General features: G+C 44.5%; 5 protein-coding genes and 1 pseudogene across 9 annotated transcripts; 4 read left to right on the forward strand and 2 right to left on the reverse strand.

Annotated features, from left to right (window-relative positions):
- The first annotated feature begins 138 nt into the window (after nt 1–138).
- Nucleotides 139–5,382, forward strand: LOC133170037 (G-protein coupled receptor 183-like). Its single transcript, XM_061302678.1, has 2 exons — nt 139–403; nt 1,776–5,382. The coding sequence occupies exon 2, from the start codon at nt 1,785–1,787 to the stop codon at nt 2,724–2,726; it is 942 nt and encodes a 313-aa protein (XP_061158662.1). The 5' UTR covers nt 139–403; nt 1,776–1,784; the 3' UTR covers nt 2,727–5,382.
- Nucleotides 2,876–5,497, reverse strand: LOC133170013 (zinc-binding protein A33-like; annotated as a pseudogene).
- A 35-nt stretch (nt 5,498–5,532) lies between these two features.
- Nucleotides 5,533–8,958, forward strand: LOC133170011 (tubulin beta chain). The gene is made up of 4 exons (XM_061302634.1): nt 5,533–6,339; nt 6,775–6,883; nt 7,118–7,228; nt 7,339–8,958. The coding sequence occupies exons 1-4, from the start codon at nt 6,283–6,285 to the stop codon at nt 8,394–8,396; spliced, it is 1,335 nt and encodes a 444-aa protein (XP_061158618.1). The 5' UTR covers nt 5,533–6,282; the 3' UTR covers nt 8,397–8,958.
- A 92-nt stretch (nt 8,959–9,050) lies between these two features.
- Nucleotides 9,051–12,304, reverse strand: crb3a (crumbs homolog 3a). Of its 4 annotated transcripts, none has more exons than XM_061302705.1 (4): nt 12,053–12,304; nt 11,154–11,341; nt 10,195–10,238; nt 9,051–9,829 (listed from the first exon to the last, which is right to left on the reverse strand). In XM_061302705.1, exons 2-4 carry the CDS (start codon nt 11,236–11,238, stop codon nt 9,620–9,622), a joined length of 339 nt encoding a protein of 112 aa, XP_061158689.1. In that variant the 5' UTR covers nt 11,239–11,341; nt 12,053–12,304; the 3' UTR covers nt 9,051–9,619. The 4 variants fall into 4 exon arrangements, with proteins under 4 accessions (XP_061158689.1, XP_061158690.1, XP_061158688.1 ...); XM_061302706.1 differs by having other exon boundaries at nt 11,959–12,304; XM_061302704.1 differs by having other exon boundaries at nt 11,867–12,304.
- Nucleotides 12,305–12,880: 576 nt separating this feature from the next.
- LOC133170053 (histone chaperone asf1b-B) lies at nt 12,881–14,412 on the forward strand. Its single transcript, XM_061302701.1, has 4 exons — nt 12,881–13,162; nt 13,320–13,435; nt 13,608–13,784; nt 13,878–14,412. Exons 1-4 carry the CDS (start codon nt 13,054–13,056, stop codon nt 14,067–14,069), a joined length of 594 nt encoding a protein of 197 aa, XP_061158685.1. The 5' UTR covers nt 12,881–13,053; the 3' UTR covers nt 14,070–14,412.
- A 464-nt stretch (nt 14,413–14,876) lies between these two features.
- Nucleotides 14,877–24,010, forward strand: LOC133170024 (cAMP-dependent protein kinase catalytic subunit alpha-like). Of its 2 annotated transcripts, XM_061302655.1 has the most exons (11): nt 14,877–15,601; nt 18,829–18,903; nt 19,488–19,549; nt 19,669–19,797; nt 19,881–19,979; nt 20,079–20,161; nt 20,270–20,396; nt 20,483–20,578; nt 20,650–20,772; nt 20,940–21,104; nt 21,274–24,010. In XM_061302655.1, exons 2-11 carry the CDS (start codon nt 18,834–18,836, stop codon nt 21,397–21,399), a joined length of 1,080 nt encoding a protein of 359 aa, XP_061158639.1. In that variant the 5' UTR covers nt 14,877–15,601; nt 18,829–18,833; the 3' UTR covers nt 21,400–24,010. The 2 variants fall into 2 exon arrangements, with proteins under 2 accessions (XP_061158639.1, XP_061158640.1); XM_061302656.1 differs by lacking the exon at nt 18,829–18,903.
- The last annotated feature ends 315 nt before the right edge of the window (nt 24,011–24,325 follow it).

Consider the following 24,325-nt stretch of genomic DNA (forward strand, 5'->3'; position numbering starts at 1 on the left):
CGTGAAGTTCATGCAATTAAATGAAATTGCAGCGTATTGGTTTTGGAAATGAAAAATTATAACTTAACAATGGCAGACCAGTAAATGAGTCATCATCCATATAATCCACTTTCACGGAGTCTACATGTTTGACAACATCCAGCAGCATGGTATTAAAAATATGTTAATATCTCTTCTGCAACTCACCTACCTCTCTTTCAGCCTCCACTGAAGAAAGACACCGGTGCCGATAAATAGGTCACGTGATAAACATGTTGAGGACCTCGGGATGTTAGAAAGAGCCCGAAGATCCTCCCCTACTGATCACCTTTTATAAATGGAAGAAAGCCCAACTCACCCCAACACAATTTTGACTGAGGCCACATCCCGCCTGCTGTTTCGCAAACAACTTTAATTCACACTGGTAAGTAACAAGATTATCAAAGTTTTGCAGATTTGTGTACATTGTTTTTCTGGTGCGTTTTTTTTTTTTTAATGATCAAATCATACATCCTTTCGTCCCAATTTTTTATTTGCTTAGGTGTTTTTGCGGGTTATATTTACAGTATATTTAACTATTTTGTGAAGACAAATAGAAATCCAATGGGTTCCTCGTAATACCCTACTAATATATGTATATATTGTATATTATAAATTTAATGAGTATCCAAGATGGCTGATGTTATATAATATTTTATACATTGTTGAAACCACCAGTACTGTACTAACATGGAAATGTAGTATTTATTACTAGTATTAAGATCCCCTCTCAAATATAGAGAGATTAAATTTTAGATTATATAATGTTTTGTTAAATTGGGGCAAAAATCGTGACAGCAGTAATGTACAAATATTTATTGCGAATTTAATATTTATTGTGTCGTTGCCAAAATATGCCATGTACATTAAAGTATATTTGGTATTAGAATTTAAAAAAAAAAAAAAAAAAACTTAAGAAGACACACTCACAGGTAAACTAAAAAAAAAAAAAAGAATAAATACAAAATCAGAATCATAAGACCAGGCATGCATATTTTTAAAATGCACGTTTATTCTCCTTGCGTAAAACCACAATTGATTTCACGTTACATCTCAGGAGACAAATCTTCTGTCGGTGTGATTAGTCCCACGAGAGTCCCCGAGGGAAAACAATCCGCAGAGAGAACGGCCAGCCCTTCATAGGAGCGCGAACATTTTGTTTCTATAAAAAAAAAAAAAAAAAGACATTAGGACATCAACTGGTTTCTCAGTAGAGCCCCGAAAAAAAAGAAACAAAACTAAAACCAAAAAGCCATTCCTTAGACTCCATGTAAAAACTTGTCCAGGACTGATCATAAGTTGGCGAAGCAGGCCATTTACGTGCCGACAGCCGTCCTTTTATTCATCTCAGAATGGGCGTAGCTTGAAGCGAGAGTGGTCCCGAGTGATGGAGACGTCCCCGAAAACAGAGACTGGGTCCCAGCGGAGGCTCCGCAAAGTGACAATAACAAGATAACAGCCTGAGGAGAAGAAAAAGCCCTGATGGGGTTTCGAACATGTTTACGTGTTGCTAAAGCTCTCAGTTTGCAGAGGACCAGTCTTCTTTTGCTCAACCACTGCAAATATCTTGATGACATGTTGACACACAAGTGGCATTGTTTAAACCCAAATAATGTTCTAATAGGATCCAGGATAGCACAAAAAACAACTGAACTTTAATTTAGGTTTAATCAGAAGCACTTTGAATACACTGCAGAAACCTAGGGTGTGTAGACTTTTTCAATCCCATATACCACTGCACTCTTCTCCCATCCTAGTCCAGCGCCATGGCCGCCAATGCATCCTGGCTGACGGTGGCAAACGGGACAATGGGAGACAACCAGACGACGAAACCTTTCAGCGTGTTCGACGGCTGCGACTCTCAAGTGGAGGGCATCCTGTACGACCTGACGCTGCAGTGCATCAACGTGGTGGTGGGCATCCCCGCCAACTTGCTGGTCATCGCCGTGCTGGTGCGCAACCGCAAAGAGTCCACCACGTCCGACATTTACCTGGGCTCCCTGGCGTTCATGGACGCCTACTTCGGCTCCATGACGCCCATAAGCTTCCTTAACCTCTACCACTGGCACAGCAAGGAGGTGTGGTCCGCCCTCAAGTTCTCCTACGGGGTGAAGGACACAAGCGGGCCTCTCTTCCTGTCCTGCATCTGTCTGGACCGCTTCTTAGCCGTCGTCTTCCCGCTGGTATTCGGCCGATTCAAACGCATCGAGTACCGCTTGAGTCTGTCCGTCTTGGTCTTCGGACTCACCTTCGCCTACTCTGCCGCCAAGACGGTGGGCGGCCTGCCCGACTTCGAGAAGGTTTTCACCGGTGAGATCCTGGCCACGTTCACCTGGATGGTGGTGTGCAATGCCAGCATCCTGTGGGCCCTGAAGAAGTCTGGCGGCGTCGGGAAGGACGACATGCGGCCCATGAAGAGGAAGGCGTTCAAGATCGTGCTGTCCATCCTTTGCATCATCGTGGTCAACTACTTGCCGCCCGTGGCCCTGTTCCCCTTCGAGGACTACTACTCTCCCGACGTCTTCCGTTGCTACGTGCAACCCATCGGGTTCTCCTTCCTCAACATCAGCAGCACTATCCAGCCTCTGGTCTATCTATGCCGCCTGGACAAGGTCCCCTTCCTGCCGGACGCTTGTGTCCGCAAGTGCTGCCCCTGTGTCCCCCAGGAGAAAGACAAAACAGCACCTGCGCCGAAGCCATCTGGCTAACTAGAACATTTTTACATCAGGCCCTAAATTTTGCTCTTTCTAGTTAGTTATATAGTGGATATAAAAACACATCCGTGATGGAAAAAAAAATTGTGATAGGGTCCTAGATAATATTCTGTCCACCTGGAACCAGATCAGACACGTTCAACTGTGGAGATAAATATTCCCTTTATTGCAAAGTGTGATTGTGCTTGGATACTTGTACCTTAATGACAGCAAAATACAAAGTTCATTTGACATAGCGCCCTCGTGTGTACAACAGCAATAATGCAATTTGTAATTTAATAAATGTGTCTGAGCTTGCCATTATGGGCATTTTTTTTAAAGGTGCAAAAATAGTGCAGGCCTGCAGAGTCCCTTCCCTACATGAAAAAGCAGACTTTATAGAAGTTGAAAGGAAGATACGAATAGAATTGAATTTCAATCAGAATGCAAATTTAAGTTGAGAAGTTCCAATCAAGGTTTCATTGCCTCAGCATAGTGACAAGCCCCCTTCTCTGGAAGAATCTTTAACGGATGGCCGCTTTGGGTGTAAAAATAAGGAAGCAGCGTTTCATTAAAGGTGTGCTCGTACGCGTGAATCAGCGAATCGTCATCGACGTCCCAAAACATCACGGTGCCTTTGTCGTAATCCACGTGCACTTTGATTCGCTTCGGCGTCTTGGACACAGCCAGCCGTCTCGGTGGGGAGGTCATGGCCTTGACCTGGCCATCCCTAAAGCACAAAGTCCAGAAGCCGTTCTCGGGTCTGGCGTTGACCTCGGCGTTCCTGGGGATGGATGAGGAAGCCACGCCCAGGAGCCAGTCTTGGTTGCTTTCCGTCTGCACCACCCAGCTATGGCTGCCTGAGTCCAGTGCCGTGGCGCCGACCACCTCGGCGCTCAGGTGGAAGGGCTCCGGGTTGTCAGGGCAACAGTTCATTTGGGCGGTATAGTGGCAGGAAGTGAGGTCGTCGGACAGGATGAGGCAAGGGTGTGCTGTGTTTGGATCCAAGGTCACCGAAAGGCAGGAGTTTCTTTCGACACACACAACCACACACCTACACATAGACACATACACACGCACACCCACCCACACACACACATACACACACACAAACACACACACATACATACACATACACACAGACACATACACACACACACACACACAAACATACACATACACACACACACACTATAATCAATATGTTCCGGCATTTTTTCCCGCACTCTGTACTTGAGGTTGGAGAGATGGTTGGTCACATCGATAAGAACACCACTCATGTTGTCGGAACCCAGTGTTGTGCTTCTGTCGTCACACAATCACACTCCTGTTTTCAAATGTCAACAATTACGGCAGACACAAATGATTCCGTACCTTTTCTCATTATCTTTAAAGTTCTGTGAAAAGAAAAGAGTGACTCAACATCTATAATGGAAGTTTTTTTTCTTTCAACATCATTTTTGAATGCTGATCTCTCAGCGCTTTCACCTACAAACCTTCAACAAGACCATGTCGTCTTCCTCTAGAAGCCGGCGCACGACTTGGATGTGTTCCGCCAACGACCTCCTCTTGGCTGAAATCGGCTTTATCTTGGCCCCTATCTCCTCTTCCTCCCGCTTGACCGCCGCCAGCCGGGCCTCCTCCTCCCGATCCAGCATTTGACGGCGCTGCTCAAACCGACCCCGGATCTGACGTTGAGTGGCCGCTGCCTGTTCCTAGAAGAGGAAATACCTTGGTCCGTCATTGATTTGTAACAGTGATGGCAAACATGTCCCAGAATCGGACTGCAAAATTATATTCTCTACTTCTAATAGGGCTGTAGGGTTTTATTAATCAAAATATCAATGATTTTATTTATTTTTTAATTTCATTTTAATCCATTCTTAAATTTAGACCAACTCACTTTGATGTACGTAAACATGACGGCGGAGGACTTTTGGATGGTCTTCAGCGCCCTCAATTTGTCTTCCAGGCTCTTGAGGGACTTGTTCATTTTCTTCTGGAAAAACCAACCAGAAAGTGATGAGCTAGCATACGGTGTTAAAGTTTGGACTGGTTGGAATTGTTCAGAGCGTTGGACAGACTCGAAGAACAGCATTCCACATGGAAGTGTTTGCATGGTTACTTATTGAATTACTTTGCGGCCTTGTTCTTGTCCGACACGCCCAAGCTATTGCAGAAATATTTTTTCTTTCTATGGAAACTTCCCACTTCTGATTCTTGTTTTTAAGTTTCTTTTGTAACAGTGTAACAATGGTGGAGGTTCACACCCTGCCACCCTACCTTGCAGTCTGTCGCCGCCTCTTCTATGGGTGAGCACTGGTGGTCCTTGTGCGCCGTGGAGTAATGGCATACTACGCAGATGGGCTCCTTGTCCTCCAGACAGAAAAGTTTAAACTTCTCTCCGTGCAGGGGACACATCAGCCTCTCCTCAGCTTCCATCTCTTTGCGGGAGACCACGGCCTCGCAGATGTTCTTCAGGGCCAGGTTGGCGAAGTGGCTGGACTTGGAGCTCTTCTTGCGACAGACGGGACATTCACAAAGATTTGCGTCCCAGCAACGCTCCTGACATGTCCTGCAGAAGCTGTGGCTGCATGACAGCACCACCGGGTCAGAGAAGATTTCATGGCAGATGGGGCAGGTGAGATCCTCCTCCAAAAGTGACATGGTCCACCTAAGTTGAAAAAGTTCTCTAAGATTCCGACATGATTCTGAAAGTTGTATCCTGCTCTGTTGCAAAGAGGGTTGTGTGGGTGTTGCTGAGGGACGCAGTCAGACAACAATACAAAAATGTTAGAAGCAGGAAGTTGAGCGTCATTGGCTGGTTGCTGGCTGGTTACTTTGCACAAGTGAGGAATGCAATCATGCAGGATCTCAACGCTTTTTGTTGCTGTTAGCAGAATCGCCACATTCACCCTAATTAATTCATTACACAGTTGCTTTCAAAACAAGTTTGGTTGCTAAGAGAATTGAGAACTGGAGTGGGTTAACTCATTTCTGTTTTTTTTTTTAATTTAGTGTAGTAATAGATTAAAAAACCCCAACATAATTGATATCTATGACCTCCAGGGGACAGTATAAAACATTTACTAAGATTAAAAAGAAAAAGATCTCAATAAAATGAGCATTGGTGTCATCTAAGGTGTACCTAATATTGTGGCTAGTTAGAACTTGTTTGATTGGGTGGCATCCAGAAATGTGTTGTTCTATTTTTAAAAGTTTCGATCAAGGGTTTGGGTTATTTTTAAACAATGTTTAAAAAAAAAAAGAGAGAGATTGAAAAACGAGAAAAGAACTGACAGAGTGCGTAAGAAGACAATAGGAGCATCTCCGACATCGCACCCTATCTCGCACTTCCACGGCCCTGCGGCCCCGCCCTCTTCTCCTCCGCTCTTTGGTTGCCATGACGATGACGTCATCTTGCACCACCGCTTTCCTCCAGTAGAAGCGTTGCGAGAGGGAGGAGTCGCATCCATCTCAGAAAGAAACAGACGTCGATTGAGCAGCCGTGAGCCCTCGTCGTTTCTCTTCTCCTTCATCTTCTCGAATCTTCCACGTCCCACATCTCAAAATGCGTGAGATTGTCCACCTTCAAGCCGGCCAGTGCGGAAACCAGATCGGCGCCAAGGTAATCTAAGCTCCATGATGTCACGTTTAAGTCTAATTTTGTTCGTGGGCAGTTAAGTGCGTGCATGCGGTCATGCGTCGGTGAACAGTGGCCTAGAAAGCCGAATCCACCCTCGCAGGAGTTTCTAAAGATTTTTCCTCCTATTATTTAACTGAATAAAAACGACAGTTTGTAAATTAAATGCATTTTTGTGATAGTTTAGTCCATTATGTGATTCAATCACAGGGTGGAGCTCGCCCCCCCCCCCACTCAATGACCTAGTTTTACCACATTTAAACAAATTACACCGTCACGCACTTGCATAGCTAGGTATATTTTAATTGTATTAATTTATCGGACATTTAAATGTACATATAGCTTGATCTAAATTTTAATTATGTTAATTCTTCCATCATCTGATTGAGATAAATCATCTATTATTTTGGTTCCATACAGTTCTGGGAGGTGATTAGTGACGAACACGGCATTGATCCCACCGGAACGTACCATGGCGACAGTGACCTGCAGCTGGACAGGATCAGCGTGTATTACAACGAAGCCAGTGGTAACAATATTTCATTTTTTATAAATTCATCATGAATAATAAACAACATAGACAAAAGTTGTGAGATGCACCCCTTGATCAATAATTTATCAATTGAGGGTTTGTCTAAACGCCCTTTGTCTTAATTTTCTTCTCTTACCAAGACATTTTAGACTGCCATGTTCTGCTCTAATGCAAAATGCTAAAATCTGGAGGCTGCAAATATGTTTCTTAAATGATAATTCCTTTTTGCAGGTGGGAAATATGTTCCCCGTGCCATCCTGGTGGATCTGGAGCCAGGAACAATGGATTCCGTCAGATCTGGACCCTTTGGTCAGATTTTTAGACCTGACAACTTTGTGTTTGGTAAGTCAACAGAAAGTAATCTTCATGTATTAAAGTTAGTTGCCTTGCTGTTCGGGGCTTTCTGAAGATTGCCATGTGATCGTTGATGCCGATGGCGTGTTCTTTTTCAGGTCAGAGCGGAGCCGGCAACAACTGGGCCAAGGGCCACTACACGGAGGGAGCCGAGCTGGTAGACTCGGTCCTGGATGTGGTTAGGAAGGAGGCGGAGAGCTGCGATTGCCTTCAGGGCTTCCAGCTCACGCACTCCCTGGGCGGCGGCACCGGTTCTGGCATGGGCACACTCCTCATTAGCAAAATCCGCGAGGAGTACCCGGACCGCATTATGAACACCTTTAGCGTGGTGCCCTCGCCCAAAGTGTCCGACACGGTGGTGGAGCCGTACAACGCCACCCTGTCGGTGCATCAGCTGGTAGAAAACACGGACGAAACGTACTGCATTGACAACGAGGCGCTCTACGACATCTGTTTCCGCACGCTGAAGTTGACCACGCCCACTTATGGAGATCTCAACCATTTGGTGTCGGCCACCATGAGCGGAGTCACCACCTGCCTGCGGTTCCCCGGTCAGCTCAACGCTGACCTGCGCAAGCTAGCCGTCAACATGGTGCCGTTCCCCCGCTTGCACTTCTTCATGCCAGGCTTCGCCCCTCTCACCAGTAGGGGGAGCCAACAGTACCGCGCCCTCTCCGTCCCTGAGCTCACCCAGCAAATGTTCGACGCCAAGAACATGATGGCGGCGTGCGACCCGCGCCACGGCCGCTATTTAACCGTCGCCGCCGTCTTCCGCGGCCGCATGTCGATGAAAGAGGTGGACGAGCAGATGCTGAATGTGCAAAACAAGAACAGCAGCTACTTTGTGGAGTGGATCCCTAACAACGTGAAGACGGCCGTGTGCGACATCCCGCCACGCGGCCTGAAGATGGCCGCCACTTTTATCGGCAATAGCACGGCTATCCAGGAGCTCTTTAAGCGCATATCAGAGCAGTTCACCGCCATGTTCCGCCGTAAGGCTTTCCTGCATTGGTACACGGGCGAGGGCATGGACGAGATGGAGTTCACCGAGGCCGAGAGTAACATGAACGACCTCGTGTCAGAGTACCAGCAGTACCAGGACGCCACCGCCGAAGAGGGCGAGTTTGAAGAGGAGGGCGAGGAAGAGGGCGCCTAAAAAAAACTCCCCAACTCCTCAACCAACCTATCTAACATTCACTAACCATTTCACCTCAACATTCCATCTTAGTTCCACTTCGCGCTGGTGTTTTGTTAGACGTTAGCTGTTTTCGGAAACACTCAGTAATGTTTACAGATTTGCAGCTCAGTTAAAATACAGTAATTATTTGGGTTCGGAATTATTCACTGATTGGGTCGTACATGCTCCGCTACAAAATCCGTGTACTAAATGGCCGGTGGTTTGAGCCCATTGGTAGAATAAAGTACTGAGTAGTTTCGAACTCAGCCGTTGTGTTAGCGACGCTAGTGAAGGTTACGCTTGTGGTTTTAAGCTAAGTTGTTAAAGCACTGATTCAACCCGCACATTTGCCCCCCCCCCTCCCCGCCCCACCATTGTTTCCAAGCAAGCGAGTTTCAACTGTGAAGCATTTCCATTGGAGAAGCATTAAAAACAAAATCTGACTCAAAAGCCGCTTATAGCGTCCTTGTGTCTTTATCGTGTCGTTTGCCGCTTTCCACCATTTTATTCATTGAATTTAAAATATTTAATATTACTTTTTCATGTTAATTGCAATTAATCAGTGCCACTCTATTTGAGAGGTTCTCAGCATGGAGGTTTTAATATTCAGCCATGGTTGCATATGTTAAGTAACCCAAATTTAAAAAATAAATGACCCTAACTTGACTTTTTTTTTGCATTAAAAGACAAACTGTACAAATACAGCAATCCTTTATTAGACAAAGGTATAAATTAACTTTAAAACAGACGACACAATGACACTAATTGATCAAATGAAATGTCCTACATGTGTAAACAGCTGTTGATTCAAACTAAAATTGACTTGTGATGAGTAGTGTGTTGGGGTAACAAAATGTTCAAGTGCACTTCTTCAAAAAAAATGCTAATAAAGGTTGATTAAATGTTCTCTTTGGGGTACGGGTAGAAATGTTGCATGGGGGGGATGCAAGGATATTTCAGTGCAGGCCAGTGCCCTCGCAGCCCCCCTTCTACCTCTGCTATGACCACTGACATTGTGGTATTGTTTTACTATATGGTGCATAATACATATCACTAAAAATGTTTAAAGCCACGTCAAGTGAAAAACGTTAGGTAGTGATAAAATACTGGAGCTCTTCTTTCATTTGTGCAGAGGAAAATGATTGAAGACCGCTTTCAAGAAAAAGTTGGTTTTCACCTGGGACCCCCAACAAAGAGGATCCTCAAATGAGTCTTTCCTCCTTGGGGAGCTTGAGTATGTCAGTGGCGGCCACGCTGCGAGTGCCGCACTGCTCCTCGGCGCTTGGTCGGTACGCGCCTTCCGTCTGTCGCTTCTTCTTTACCACGCACAGCAGCCAGCCCGTTACTGCCAAGATTATGGCGAGGAGGCCCAATGTGACGGTGGGGGCCACTATGGCTGCAATGTTAGTCTCCTGGAAATAGAAAGAAGAAAAAAAATGGAAAATGCTTTGTTAGGTGGTCAAGGAAAATCCCAAGCAACAGGGGGCGCTATAACACGGAATTAGATTTACCCTTAATTTTAGTGGGGATAAAAAGTCTACACCCCCCTATTAAATGCCAGGTTTTGATGAGATAAAAAATGAGACCAAGATAAACCGTTTTTCAACCGTGAATGTTTATCAACCGTTAATGTGACCTATGACCTAGAAAACCCAATTGGAAAAAAATAATTTTGAGGTTTTTTTATTAATTAATTAATTAATTTAAAAATAGACGAAATAAAAACACCCATTTTCCCATGTTAGGTATTATTTTAAAAATAATGGCCTTCACTTACTGTTCCATTTTGTGATCTGAAGTTACTCGATACAGTGTTGTTCCCTGTCGAAAGAAAAGAAAAAATATGATTGATAAAAAAAAGTGAAAGCGAGAGAAATTAAATCATGCTACATTGTTATCTAAGTCAGCTAAATCTTTTCATGGCAACCACAGTAGTTTATTGTTGCCATTTTATCTCATAAGAGAGTGCTGGATGTTCTGCTCGCTTGGCTAGGTTGTACCCGCACTGCTTCTGTTCCTTTTTTTTTTTTTTTTTTTTTTTTAAATCCATGTGAGCGACCATGTGATGACTCAGTGACATCACTAAACTACACAGTAACCACTTTGAGGAGTAGGAGGTTAGGCTGAGGAATGTGGAGTGCGCTGCTACCTTCTCGTCAGCTGAATCAAAGCCACGCTGAGATATGAATAAAACAACAACGCTTATGTAAACGATCAAATTTATCTGTTCAGCAGCTATGACTTTCTGCTTGAGCCACTTTTGGGAAACTGCAAACAAAACAAAACACAACGAATCACCAAGTCCGGGAGTCAATAATTCACCAGAGCAAATAGTCACGTTAGCAAGGACAAAAGTGCAACGTGATAAGGGCGCAGAGGGGGAGGCAAGACCAAGATCAAAAAGAAGAAATTTAATTATGCCTTGATAAGCTACAGTGTTTCTTTGCAAAATATGCACCTTTCAACTTTTGTCACGGCCGACATTACAAAGTGACTAGAAATTGATTTTGCCCTGAAATGCAATTCATGAGCAAACATTTTAAACAAAATACCACCTAAGAAAATAACTTATGAAATACCACTACATCGGTCATTGTGTGTCCCTGTCTTGGATTCAAACCTTGACCTACAAGCTGCAAGGCATATGTGCTAGCCACTAAGCTAAGGTATCGAGCCTCAAGATTGTTTTCATTATTATTATTACACTTTCAAAGAGGCGCCAAGCCAGTGACTCACCCCAGGCATGATTAGCGAAGCGCACCAGGAGGAGAAAAAGGACTCGCCCCACCACGATGCCGGGCATGCAAGGCCACCTGTCCATGTCTAGAACCGGGCCAGGTGCGCAGGCACGGACCGGATCTGGCTGGCATCAGCTGGGGTCCATCTGCTGACAAATGCTGCCGAGACCAATGTGCTTCCGATGACTATTTTAAACAGAGACGAGGAACAAGCAGTGAGTCAAGCTTAATCACCGCAAAACCACCAAAGATAAAATCAGTCCACAAAGGTGGACAACCTGTCTTTTTGACACAAAAGGGTACAAGTCAAAACCACAACTATGTAATCCAGAAGAAAACTTTTGGCAATGTTAATGTGATATGATTTCTAGTTTGATTTGTTAATCCTAAACACAGTCACAAACTACATTGATGAGAGGGTGTACACACTTATGCAGCCACATCAACAGAGCTTCTCTGTTGTTTAGTTTGACTTCCCCTCTTGAAAAGTGTTCATTTTTGCTTTGAATGGTGTATATGTCACGTTAATAGTGGAAAAGCTTTTAAAAGTTCATTCTGTACTCAAATGGAAACGGAAATTAAGATATTCAACCTTTTCTTTTAGTTTAATACGGAACAGTTACTTCTTAAACGTGTGCGAGTCACTCAAATGAAGCCGTGCATATTAAACATGTAAAAAAATATATTTATTAGAAAATAAATGACACAAACCTCAATCGGTCGGGCTGTAAACGGACAATCAAATCTTGTTTTCAACGCGTCCCAATAAGAATGAAAATAATGAGAATAAGAATAAAAAGCACCTGCTTCAAGAGCGAGCGGTGTGCTCGCTCACATCCTCTTTAGGGAAAGCGGTTTTGAGCGTCGATCACGTGACCCTGCTCGGTGTTACATTACCTGAGCGCACCTTCTTCGCTTCCTTCGCTCGTGCACCAACACAGATCCTTCTTTGTGCAAAGTCCACTTCAAAAAACGCCGTTTAGTGGACTACAGCAGCCTCGAGTTACACTCAACACAAACGCGCCTAGTATCTCACTGAAACCTGTTGTGAGAAATTTCAATGAATGGGTTGTTTTTGCTCTCGAAACGAGCCATCTTTCTCTTGCTCTCTCCTTGTAGGACTCAATTTGCTTTTGAACCTCACCACCTAGCAACCTGCCTAGTGTCTAATAAATGGGATGCGTCAAACAGCACCCTCATCAGGCGGATGTCTGCTCTACACCCAGGGGAAATGAATGGTGACATTCCTGGAATATTTATCGGGATGAAAACCTGCAGCCAAGCAAGACCTCTAAAACCTAATCTGCACCTAATCTCCCCTGGACTGCAGAAGGTGGGCGGGGTTTAAAAAGGCATGCTTATAAAATAAAATACATTATTCTTAGGAACTCAAACAACATTAATGTAGCTAAATAAATGTTTACATTCTCCCCAAATTGCTTAAATTGTCAGTAGAGTTCAATCTATTCAGTTCTCGGCCTCACGTCGTCTGATGAGTGTACTTCCACAGTTGACCACAAAGGGGCGTGTTTCCGTTGCAAGCAGCCGGAAGTTTAAAGTCTTTCGGTGGGGCGGCGCAGGGCATTGTGGGTAAGCTTGTCAAAGCGGCGGGAGAGCGGGTAACATCTTACTCCAAACATTTAGGGCTCAAAAAAGGAGAAAAAGACAGAGCCTTGCCGTACTATGCGATTGAATTGCGTATATTCTGTTGTGTAAAAAGGTATATTCTGTTGTGTAAAAAGAAAAAGTCTGGTGTCGTTTAAAATTAATTCGACGTGTGGATTTGCCAGACGGCCAAGTGAGCTTTCAGGATTTCCCGGGAAAAAAGGTATTTGAAGCGCCTGTTTTGTGCTTAGCCTCACCGTGCTAACGCTAGCACAAGCTCGGCGACTCCAACGATGGCGAAGGTACAGGTGTTAAACGTGGCCGTTCTGGATAACCCGAGTCCGTTTGGGAACCCCTTCCAGTTCGAAATAACGTTTGAGTGCATGGAGGACCTGCCCGAAGGTGAGCACCGCTACTGTCATGGTCTCACTTAAATGCTAGCCGCTAACGGCTAGCTGACTTAAGCCATGATGGGAGTTATTGAAGTCAATATCGGTCTACTCTAATTTCGTCATCTTTCTGAGTAACATGACATCACATCGTTTTTATGCTTGTCCAGACTTGGAGTGGAAGATCATTTATGTGGGCTCAGCAGAGAGTGAAGAGTATGACCAAGTCCTCGACTCAGTTCTGGTTGGACCAGTACCTGCTGGACGACACATGTTTGTGTTCCAGGTGACGTCATACAGTCGTGTTTTATTCCAGTCTATGACTCCAACAATTAACTGTGTATTATATTTAATTGGCACAATGGAGATGAGTAATAACAAATAAAATCCCCCCAAATAATATTTTTAAATATATTCCATATTCCCCACAGTCACCCTTTTTTTTTATTTCTTGATAGGCAGATGCGCCGAAGACAGGCTTGATCCCAGAGAGCGACGCCGTAGGCGTCACCGTCGTGCTGATCACCTGCACATACCGAGGCCAGGAGTTCATCCGCATCGGTTACTATGTCAACAACGAGTACACAGACCAGGAGCTCCGTGAGAATCCGCCCATGAAACCAGACTACACACAGGTTGGACCAATTTAGACATGAATGTATTTTTAATCTCCAAAAGTCACATGGTCACCGCTGAGAATACATTGAAATATTGGTTCTTGTGTGCAGCTCCAGAGAAACATCCTGGCATCGAATCCGCGCGTCACCAGGTTCCACATAAACTGGGAAGGCTGTGCCGAACGGATGGAGGACTCTGAGAACGTTGACCCGTCTTCCAACTCCATGCTGCCGCCGTCCTGTCTTCCTGGCAAAGCCCCACCTTTGGGAATACTACCGGAGAACTCAATGGACTGCTTATAGACGTGTCTCGTTTCATTTGTTCTTTTTGTGAAGTTTGGAGGGTGGTGGTGGGAGGGGTTCATTCTAATGTACAGACTCGATTGCCTTATAATTGTTCTACTCGTTCAAGCGCTTCAAAAAGTGTGGGGAAATTCCACATAATTGGATGTGATTCCGTTTTGCTTCCCACCACTCACACACATGGCAGATTTGTACCACATTAAAAAAAATTACAGCACTGTAGTTGCATCCAAAAGGCAATATTTGCTGTGCAAGTTGACACACTGATGGGAAATTGTTACTTTCTCCATGTGTTTTTTTCTAATTTGCCATTCTTTGTTCCAAATAAAAATATGTATTTGTAGTTGTCTGTTGAGTCATGGTGTATGCACGTATGTGTAGCTGTAGATTGACATTTATGAGTAATTCCGTATGTTTTCACATGTTGCTAAAAATAGCCTGTCAACGTCACGCCCAGTCAGATGGATCGGGCAGCAGTCGCTGTTATGACTGCACGAAATGCTTCTATTAATTCAACACTGATAATAATGTTACTGTTTTGAGTTCCTACGTAATTACTCGTTAATCGCTAGATTTTAAACTGATTAATTCGAGCAACCGGTAAATTAGGAGGTAGAAAAACAACAGCTCCCCTTACGGTCGGGCTATTTATTGGCTAGAGGCAGGCCTTGTAGGCGGGACACAGCTGGGTTCCTGCCCAATCACATATCCGTAGCCACTTCGCATGTCAAATTCTGTCCAATCCGCGCTGGCTCTCCATGCCTGTCAACGCAATGAGCCAATCGGAAGCCTTCAAGGGGCGCTGCTCGGTGGATGGATGACTGGAGTTTCCCTTGCGGTCTAAAGATTAATGGAAAGGCTCTGTTGATTTGGGGAACTGTCCCTTAGACGGTCGGCTCCGCATTCGGCCTGGCTGGATTCGAAGCGTGCGTGGATGAGAAAGAAAAGTGTGGACGGAACGAGGAATTAACCTGGATACCGTATTTGTTACTGCACAAAAGAAAAAGAAGAAAGGGCCTGCCCACACACACAGTGGCTGGTTTGACAAGGCCAGTGTGCGACTACTGGGGACGCTAACAGCTAGTCAAAAACTGGGGGAGCGAAAAGCGGCTGCCGACTATTCTTTGTATGCCCCTGGACTACCTTTGGATACGTTACTTCAACTGAATAGCTTCAAAACCTCCAATCGAGTGCTGTTTTGAAATTTTAATATTTGACAAGCAACCCGAGCTAACACCCACTTAGCCGTGCCTGCTAGCGCGCTAACCTTAGCCAACTGTAGCACAAGGCTCGGTTTTAAAAGTTGTCGGTGAAAACAGTGGTCGTCAGAAAGACGGGGAATATTTCACGAGCCGTTTGTCGAGAATGTTAACGGTCAGATAGTGGGCAACCGGACAGCTTCATCGAGCACTGTTACTCGGCGTGATCGTCAAGCCAACCCAAGTCGCTACAGAACCTCCAGGAGTCCGCTTGACAGGCTGCCATCATGGGCAACACGCCCACCGCGAAGAAAGGCAATGAGATGGAGAGTGGTAAGTCCATTTTATTTAATTTTTGTATCAACATTTTATTTAATATATGTGTTTTCCCCCCCCAAAGTTTTCTTCTGGTGCAGCTTGGCTTTCTGGCCTATCAGTTGATGTGCACCTTCCATTGAACAAACGAGGATTTTATTCGTGTTCTCCTCGGATTTTGTGGCACAATCTTGTGATTAAAAGTGCCCCGAGGTGCATGCAGAGGTAGCACTCATGACGACAACACAAGCAGCCTGCATTGAGTTAGGCCTCTTCGATGTTGTGAAAGTCTATCCCAGGCTAATAATTAAACCCACTAATCTTGAGAGGGGGGGGGGGACTCATTCGTCTTATTGCGATTTTAGTAAAAATCGTGGAATGTGAGAGGATATTGGGATTGCAGTGACAGGGGAGGACAGGACAACGCAGTCATATGATGCCCGTGCAATAATCCTCTCCGGGCAAGCAAACTTGGGAGTTGAGAAGTCTCTTGAACGTCATGTGAGAGAGCACACATGTTCAAGAACAAGGCTGTTTGTAACTTGTATATACGTATATAAATATATACATGGATTTGTTGAGGAATATGACCTCTGTCTCATTGATAATCAACACGTCAATCAACGTCAATACTGCTGTTTAATACGAGTCATAATTGTGCTACTTGGAGAGCGAAATATTTTTACCGGTTGTAGTCGATACAAAGATCTGAACAATTGACTGCGAGGCTATTTGGCCAACGAAATGAGCCATACGTTCTCCCGCCAACCTGTTGAACCCTTTGGTCGAACACACCCTGTTCCAGGACATTCCGTTATAATGGTCTGTCCCAGAGTCAGACTATCGGTGTCATATAAACTTTTGATTATTCTGAGTTTTGTCCTCATTAGGATTTTGTCGATAACTCCTTGTACATCGTAATAAAGTCCAATTTATGGATGTATGATGAGTTATTTCTTTCTTCACGGTTCATGGGGTCCAGGCGAAGGCTCGAGAGAACTCTGTGTTATGTTTTTATTCATAACATCGCGAGTGACGCTCAAGTGTGAGCTGCGAAATGAGCGACGGCTCCTCGTTGCTGCTCATGAGGATGTGTGAAAGAAGGGAAATGTTTGACGCAGCCGTCCAAACTGGTGTGACTCTTTCGCTTGTTTGCTAGTTAGGAATTATGTGAAACTGAATGCAAATTGGGATGCTTAATATTCTGCTTGGGTAGGATTATGTTGTTGTGAAATTAGGAGGGAAAAGGACCTAATGTTAAAAATTATTTAATTTTCCTATTATGTACCAACTTTTTCTTTTGAAAGGTAAAAAAAAAAAAAAAGAATCCTCCCGTAATAATCAAACCTTGTTCGCACAAGACACGTGCTTTTTCTTTCTTGCATATATAATAACAGAACAGAGACCTTCTTTTTTTTTTTTTTTTGAATGCAAAATACAATGTCAAGGTTTGTAGAAACACAGTTGAATAAAGAGCTGCGGCACCGCAGCGTACAAAACTGAGGCCGAGCCCACAGGAAGAGGCGCGACCCAGTGGAGGAAGTGAAAGAGCGAGCGAGGTTCAGCCCAAAGCTTCCTCGGATGGGAGGAGTGGGTGGAGCTTATGTCATGTTTGTGTGTGTTTCACTGGATGTCAGCCTTGCTCTCTTTGTGTTGGCACATTGTGAGTTTTTGGAAGCGCCTGCAGCTATGCTTGTTAGTATTTGGATGTGAACACACACACGGACGTACACGGTCTAGCCAACTGTAAGCAATTGTTTTCCACTAACACTTTCAACGGCGATATCAGTCAGTCATTGTCAAGTGAGTGTCAATACGAGCCAAACTTGTTTTTTTTTTTTTATGAAAAAGTGAGTTCCGTTGCTCAAGTCTGTTACGTATGCCCGACCCTTGTGATCTGCGCTTACTGTCAGAAATCGGGTTAATCAGATGACCTCGCTGATTTGGGATAACTTCGACGTCAAGGATAGTAGAGTACAAGTGGAGCTTGTTCCTGCGTCACACTCGCCCAGCGAGACCCATAAGAGAAATGTGGGATTGATTTTTTATTCCCCCCCCCCATTGGGGAGGGGTAGTTGGGTGGATCGATCAATGAAGCCCTGTCACCGCATTGACTCTGTACCATATTTGGCTGTCTTTATTGTCTCTTGAGCCAAACACTTGTCATTGAATGCTCATCATTTCAAAACTCTCTCAACTGATTGTGTCCACTTTGCCTCGTCCACGTTTACGCGCAACTTCCTCTCAGGTTTGGCTAGATATCCTAACTAGGCCCCGCCCCCTCCCGATGACCACATCAATATGTATCCCCCCCCGTGTGCGTGTTTGATGTGAGAGGCAACAGCAGGCGAGAACCTTGCGTACAGAATAAATATTGATACAAACCAAGCAGGGGTCCAGTTGATTCATGTGACCACTGACAGCAAACTGGACGCTTCTCGGGATTGAGCTGAAACGCCAGCAAGGACGCTCGTTTTCCCGTGCGCGAGGCCGACCGTAAAACTGACCCAGAGAAACTGGGAAGCGGGGGAATGAATCAGAAGCTGTGAGGAAGAACCCGAGAGCGACCCCCCAAAAAAAAAATAAGTAGGGAGAGGGACTGTTGTGCTCATGTGTGACCGCAAGAGCTCCAGGAGACATGGGAGCAAACGGGACTCCTCAAAGGAATCCTCAAAGGAATCCTCAAAGGAATCCTCAAAGGAATCGTCGCGGTCATCTGAATCGAGCTCGCGCTCATCTGAATCGAGCTCGCGTTCGGCAGAGGTGCCCGTGGTCATCCCGGACGGTGAGAAATTTGGAGTAATCCCGCTTAGAACATGAATGGTGTTCCCGAATGCTGCAGCTTCCCATCTCTGACCTTCCCAGCTCAATTGGTCCCTCTTTCCCAGGAAACCCTTTTATTAATTTCTTTTTTGTCTTCCACTCAACTACTCAAATCATCTTGCTCCCAGTGGGACGTTCTGAACGTGTTTACGCAATCCCTGCTCCCGCTCAGCCGATTGTTGCAGCTGTTGCTCTTTGGAGGATTTGCAAGTCTTATACTTGTTTAAATTAAATGTCCATCTGTGTGTGTGTTCCTGTTCAATGGTTCACCGTTGAAGTCTCCACCATGCCAGCAAATGATTTTTTGTGTGTGTGTGTGTGATGGCATTACTAAAAGCTACCAGTGATAAAAGGAAAAGTCGTGGGATGGAAAATAGTGTCGCTGCCATAGAATTCAGTAACTATCATAATTAATTTCACAGCGTAAATGGAATGTAGCCAAAAGCAAATTGGCGAACTGACGAGCGTGGAAATGATCCAAGACGAGTTTCTATCAGGTAATCTTCAAATGTAGTTTGACTTCATTTGACTTGTTTTGGTATGATCCAGTTCTTGTTTGACTGTTATAAATTCAAAACTGTGACCAAAGATACTGCTTCTCCACGGTGAGATTTGTTTGAGTCAAAATGGCGACTGTGACAGTTGGAGACTGTACCTCTTGCAGATGACTGGCTTTGCGCTCGCATTTAGCCGCGGGCTGTTGTTTGGCATTGATTATTCCGACATTCCCGCACGGTCCTGAAATGCTCAATATACTTTCCGCTGCTGTAACGAGTCGCTCTTGTATTCCGTTTCTGCCGGGTTGTCACAAACTATGAAAAGCGTGCTAGGAGCTCTGCATCCGTCCTCCACAGCGTATTCTTTAACAATGAATGCAGAAGGACTTATTATCAGCGTGTTCCCACAGAGAATCATAATTCAGCTCATAAAGATAAGGAGCAAAAAAGAAAAAAGTGTTCTTCTGCATATGATACCATCACGCTGTTGGAATATGTCCGCGGGCGTTTCTTTGGTCGTGCATGTGTTAGCTGCGCTGAAGGTCAGTAGTTCTCATTTTTTTTTCTTTGTTGCCCCGTCACAGTGAAGGAGTTCCTTGCCAAAGCCAAAGAAGATTTCCTCAAGAAATGGGAGAATCCAGCACAGGTAAGACCAGATCCAAACGTTATGTTCGTTGGAGTCTCAAGTGCGCCCTCTGCTGGTGTAAGACAAAACTGGCAATTTTTCGATTTTTTTTTTACATTGTTCTTGGTGTCTGTCCTCAGCAAACGGCAGGATTGGACCACTTTGAGCGTCTCAAGACTTTAGGCACCGGCTCCTTTGGCAGAGTCATGCTGGTTAAGCACAAAGAGTCAGGCCAGCACTTTGCCATGAAGATACTTGACAAACAAAAGGTAACTTGTTGTGAAAACGCCGTACTAGACACGAGAGGAGAAAATGTATAGTGAAATAAAAAATCTCTTGCGGCGTTTGTCAGGTGGTGAAGCTGAAGCAGATCGAGCACACGCTGAATGAGAAGCGCATCCTGCAGGCGGTTAACTTTCCCTTCCTTGTGCGACTCGAGCACTCTTTTAAGGTTTGCATTTTGAACGCCTTTTATTGAGCAGGCTGCTCGCCTCATTTCTGTTTGATTTTTTTTTATGTCTTGCTAAGCATCTTGCTCGTCTGCCAACAGGACAACAGCAATCTCTACATGATAATGGAGTACGTGCCCGGAGGCGAAATGTTCTCCCACTTGAGGAGAATCGGCAGATTCAGGTATCCCCCCCCCCTCCCCCTCCTGCTTAGTTTGTCCTAAATACATCTGCTGTGTACAAATTGTTTTATTTTTACATGTATGGATTTATTTATTTATTTTCCTCACAGTGAACCACACGCCCGCTTCTATGCGGCGCAGATTGTACTGACCTTCGAGTACCTTCACTCGCTGGACCTCATTTACAGAGACCTGAAACCAGAGAACCTTCTCATTGACCAGCAGGGTTACATCCAGGCAAGGCCGCTTGACATCGCCTGACACTTGTTTGTTAAACCTTCAAAGTATCAATATTGAGTTCCGTACACTTTTTACTTGGGCAGGTTACAGATTTCGGCTTTGCGAAAAGAGTGAAAGGCCGAACCTGGACACTTTGCGGAACCCCCGAGTACCTGGCACCGGAGATCATCCTCAGTAAAGTGAGCATTTGACCGCAATTCTCAAAGCTGCTTTCGAAGATACCTCAACATCTTTTTATTTGTGTTTCTAGGGCTACAATAAAGCGGTTGACTGGTGGGCTTTGGGAGTGCTCATATACGAGATGGCCGCTGGCTACCCTCCCTTCTTTGCAGACCAACCCATCCAAATATATGAGAAGATTGTATCAGGGAAGGTGAGTTTATTAGCTTGTCATTTTTTTGCAGTGTGTGAAGCGCACAAAAACAGTTTCTCATCCACACTGAGGTTTTTATTATTCCGATCACTTCATATCCGTTCATGTTTGTCATCCCCAAAAAAAAAAAAAGCCATTTGCAACACTGACTCACAGATTGTGTGCAGGTTCGCTTCCCCTCGCATTTCAGCTCGGACCTGAAGGACATGTTGAGAAATCTGCTGCAGGTGGACCTCACCAAGCGCTTTGGAAACCTCAGGAACGGAGTCAATGACATCAAGGGCCACAAGTGGTTTGCCACCACTGACTGGATCGCCATCTACCAGAGGAAGGTGAGCCTGACCCCCCCCCCCCCCCCCCCCTTCACTCTTTAGCGGTGTTGGGGATGTAAGTTACTCCAGTCGATTATGACTTGAGGGCTGGCTGTCTTCAAAGTAAGGTGACCCCTTAAAGGTCACCCGCTCCGATCCACTCATTTACTTGTGTAATCATGTGATCCAGGTGGAAGCGCCATTCATCCCCAAGTGCAGAGGCCCCGGCGACACCAGCAACTTTGACGACTACGACGAGGAGGAGATCCGAGTGTCCATCACGGAGAAGTGCATCAAGGAGTTTGCCGAGTTCTAGGTTCCCATTTAATGCGTTGCCAGAGTTGGGCTTGTGGGGGTGGGACGCGCGGATTGGGCGGACTGCTTGTTCGTAACCCCCCCCCCCCTCCCTTCCCCAATCCTTCGTCTCCAGACGGGAGACGTGGGTCAAGCAGCAAGGAGAGAGCCACCACAACCAGCAGTGTTGCCTTTTTCTCATTTCTAATGCCAACTGTTACCTGTTCATCCCTAAGCGTGTTTCGTCGTGGCCGGGTTGTCATCAGGCGTCGTTAAGGTACCAAATCTGCTTGTCCCCCACCCCACCGCTCGTTCTCTGAGCGGTGACTTGATTGTCTCGTTAACCCGCCGCCCCCACAATCGTGCACCCACCCACTCCAAAACGTCCAAGCAATACCGAGTCCAACAGATGTGCCTATCGCCATGCCAACCGGTTAGAGCACTGTCAGACAAATAGCCTCCACGTAAAGCTTTAGAGTCAGAAAAGATTTATCACCAACTACGCAGTTCTTTTTTGTTTCTCACATCCGTCTTTACTGCATCTTATTTTTTAATCCTACTGGTGATCTCATTTTTTTTTTATATTGATCTGTGCTTGTCTTTATTTGGTGTTTAACATTTGGATTAAACACTTTGGTTATTTAAATTCCTTACAATACGTGTATATTGATTATATACACTGGATATAAAAAGTCTGCACACCCCTGGTGAATCGAATTTGGGGTTAATCAGAAGTGTGTGTGTGTTGACTCCCATTTAACTTTTTTGAATGAGATTAATTCTGAGCACTTCCTTGGAAGTAGGGGGTGTGTCGACTTTTTCTATCCACTGTATATAGAGAGGCACTCAAAAGGATTCAACCCCCAAATTGTAAACAGAATGAACCAACATTTCCATGAAAACGTTACATTGACCGTCTAGTGAACATTTGTCCATTTGCAAATAAATGTGCTTCACAATGAGCGGCACGGTAGGAAAGTGGTTACCTCTGAGGTTCATGTTAAAAACTCCGCTTACTCCAACTTACTCCGACATTCCACAAATATTCCGCGAAGACTCGATGGATGCGCTTTACAACAGGGCTTTGAATGCTTGTGAGAGCAAGCCTAAAGGATGGGGAACATTTTTCAACATTGACTCTCATAGCTGTGACATCCACTTTGCCCCATTTGACAAAACTCAGAGCATTGCAAGGTTTTCTGTAAGGATTAAAAAAAAAAAAATGAGTAGCAAATATGTTCAGAGAATTGTGCCTGTGTGTGTATGTATTTTTCATTGCTCCAAAATATGTAACCGACCCTGAAACGCTGGTAACATTTGGCTGAATCTGGCTCTCGGAGGACTTGACAAAACCTAAAATGGCCGCCGATCAGAAAGATTTTCCGCAGTGTCCAATCGTTATTTGGATTTTGGATGCAAGACAATCGCAGACCAGTGCTGATCCCTGGTTTGTTGATTTGTGAAGCTTGTACGCTTACCGTCCTCCCTCACACGCCGTGCGAGGCCCGAGGTGCTAGACTCGTCCGTGTTTCTTTCTTTCCATGCGTGTGCATTGCTTTGGACTAGCGTCGCTCCATTTTGTGACATAACTGTTTTGTTTTGTTTTCTTAAATGAATGTGATCGGTTTCAATGCAGCCTGTCGTCAGTTAATGGCTTCGTAATGTAACGGAGCTCAAACGCGGGACGAAATTCATTACGAATGCCCCCGACATGTCTGATGGTTTCAAATGCTGTTCAGAAAATATGATGTTTTGATGTTGTTGGGGTTTTTTTAGGTCGCGGTAATCCGGTGAGCTTTTCTCTCTCTCTCTCTCTCCTATTTAGTAAAGCTACGTTGACGAGCTTACTTACACATTCAATACATGATGTTGTCACAAAAAGCGTGGATCTTGACCCGAATTATTTTTTCCAATACAGTGGAACCTCCAAAGTCCAAATTGTCATTTCAAGCCCCCCCCCCCCTAACAAGGTCTTGTCTACATGCATTGTTAGCCTCATAGCGTAGTTGCCTAATTTAATTAAAAAAAAAAAAAAAAGCACAACAAATTTCAACCAGCGAGGTACTCCATTGCCTCATCTTAACTTTAGCAGATTACCCATGACCAGAATGACCAAGAAAGAAAAACGATTCACCTCAGAGTTCAAAATGAAATAACGCTAATGACCTTGTGCTGAGCTGATGACTTACTTTGCCACAGTGAGTTTCATTTCCAAATTTGCAACGCTATTGTTATTTTTTTTTTTTGTCACGACTGCCCCTTATTTGGGACATTGGACTTTGGGGGTTCCCACTCATGTGAAGACACTGTATGTATGTACCGCATTGAAGAGAGCACATGTAATATGTTAAGACGAAAAGGCAACAATCCAACTTCCGGGTTGATGCTTTTATATTGTTGAGCGCCACATGCCTCTATTGTTATTATTGTATATCAGATGAACACTAAATAATAAGTGAACAGAATACTTTTCTCTGGTTGTTTGCCTTCAAATTAACATAAACATAAACTTTCCATGTTCAAACATAACTCTTTTTACATCCAACATGTTTTAGGTTCATATTTTCTAATTGTATTTTCAAAAAAAAAAAAAAAAAATCCAAAGATAAAAAAGAAAGAAAAAAAAAAAGAAATGGTGAAACTTTTTTTCCCTTCTCACGACCCGGGTACAGTGATTGTGTAGTCTAATGTTTGGGGTGGGGTGGGGTGGGGGAGACAATACTGAATATTATAATGCCTTTACAGTCTTAACTATCTTACCTTCTGGAGAACTTGACAGATACCCTTAGAACACAGTTTAATGGTTAAAAAATATATATATATATATATACATAACATATTTTGCAAAATGTATAATTCTAATAAAGTTTTACTTGTTAAGACAAATCTGTCCGCGTTCTGTGTACATTTTCTAGCCAATCAGCAATTGACCACGTCTATGTCCGTTA

The sequence above is a fragment of the Syngnathus typhle genome, linkage group LG17 (assembly GCF_033458585.1).
Source record: "Syngnathus typhle isolate RoL2023-S1 ecotype Sweden linkage group LG17, RoL_Styp_1.0, whole genome shotgun sequence".
In the NCBI taxonomy this organism is placed as follows: Eukaryota; Metazoa; Chordata; class Actinopteri; order Syngnathiformes; family Syngnathidae; genus Syngnathus; species Syngnathus typhle.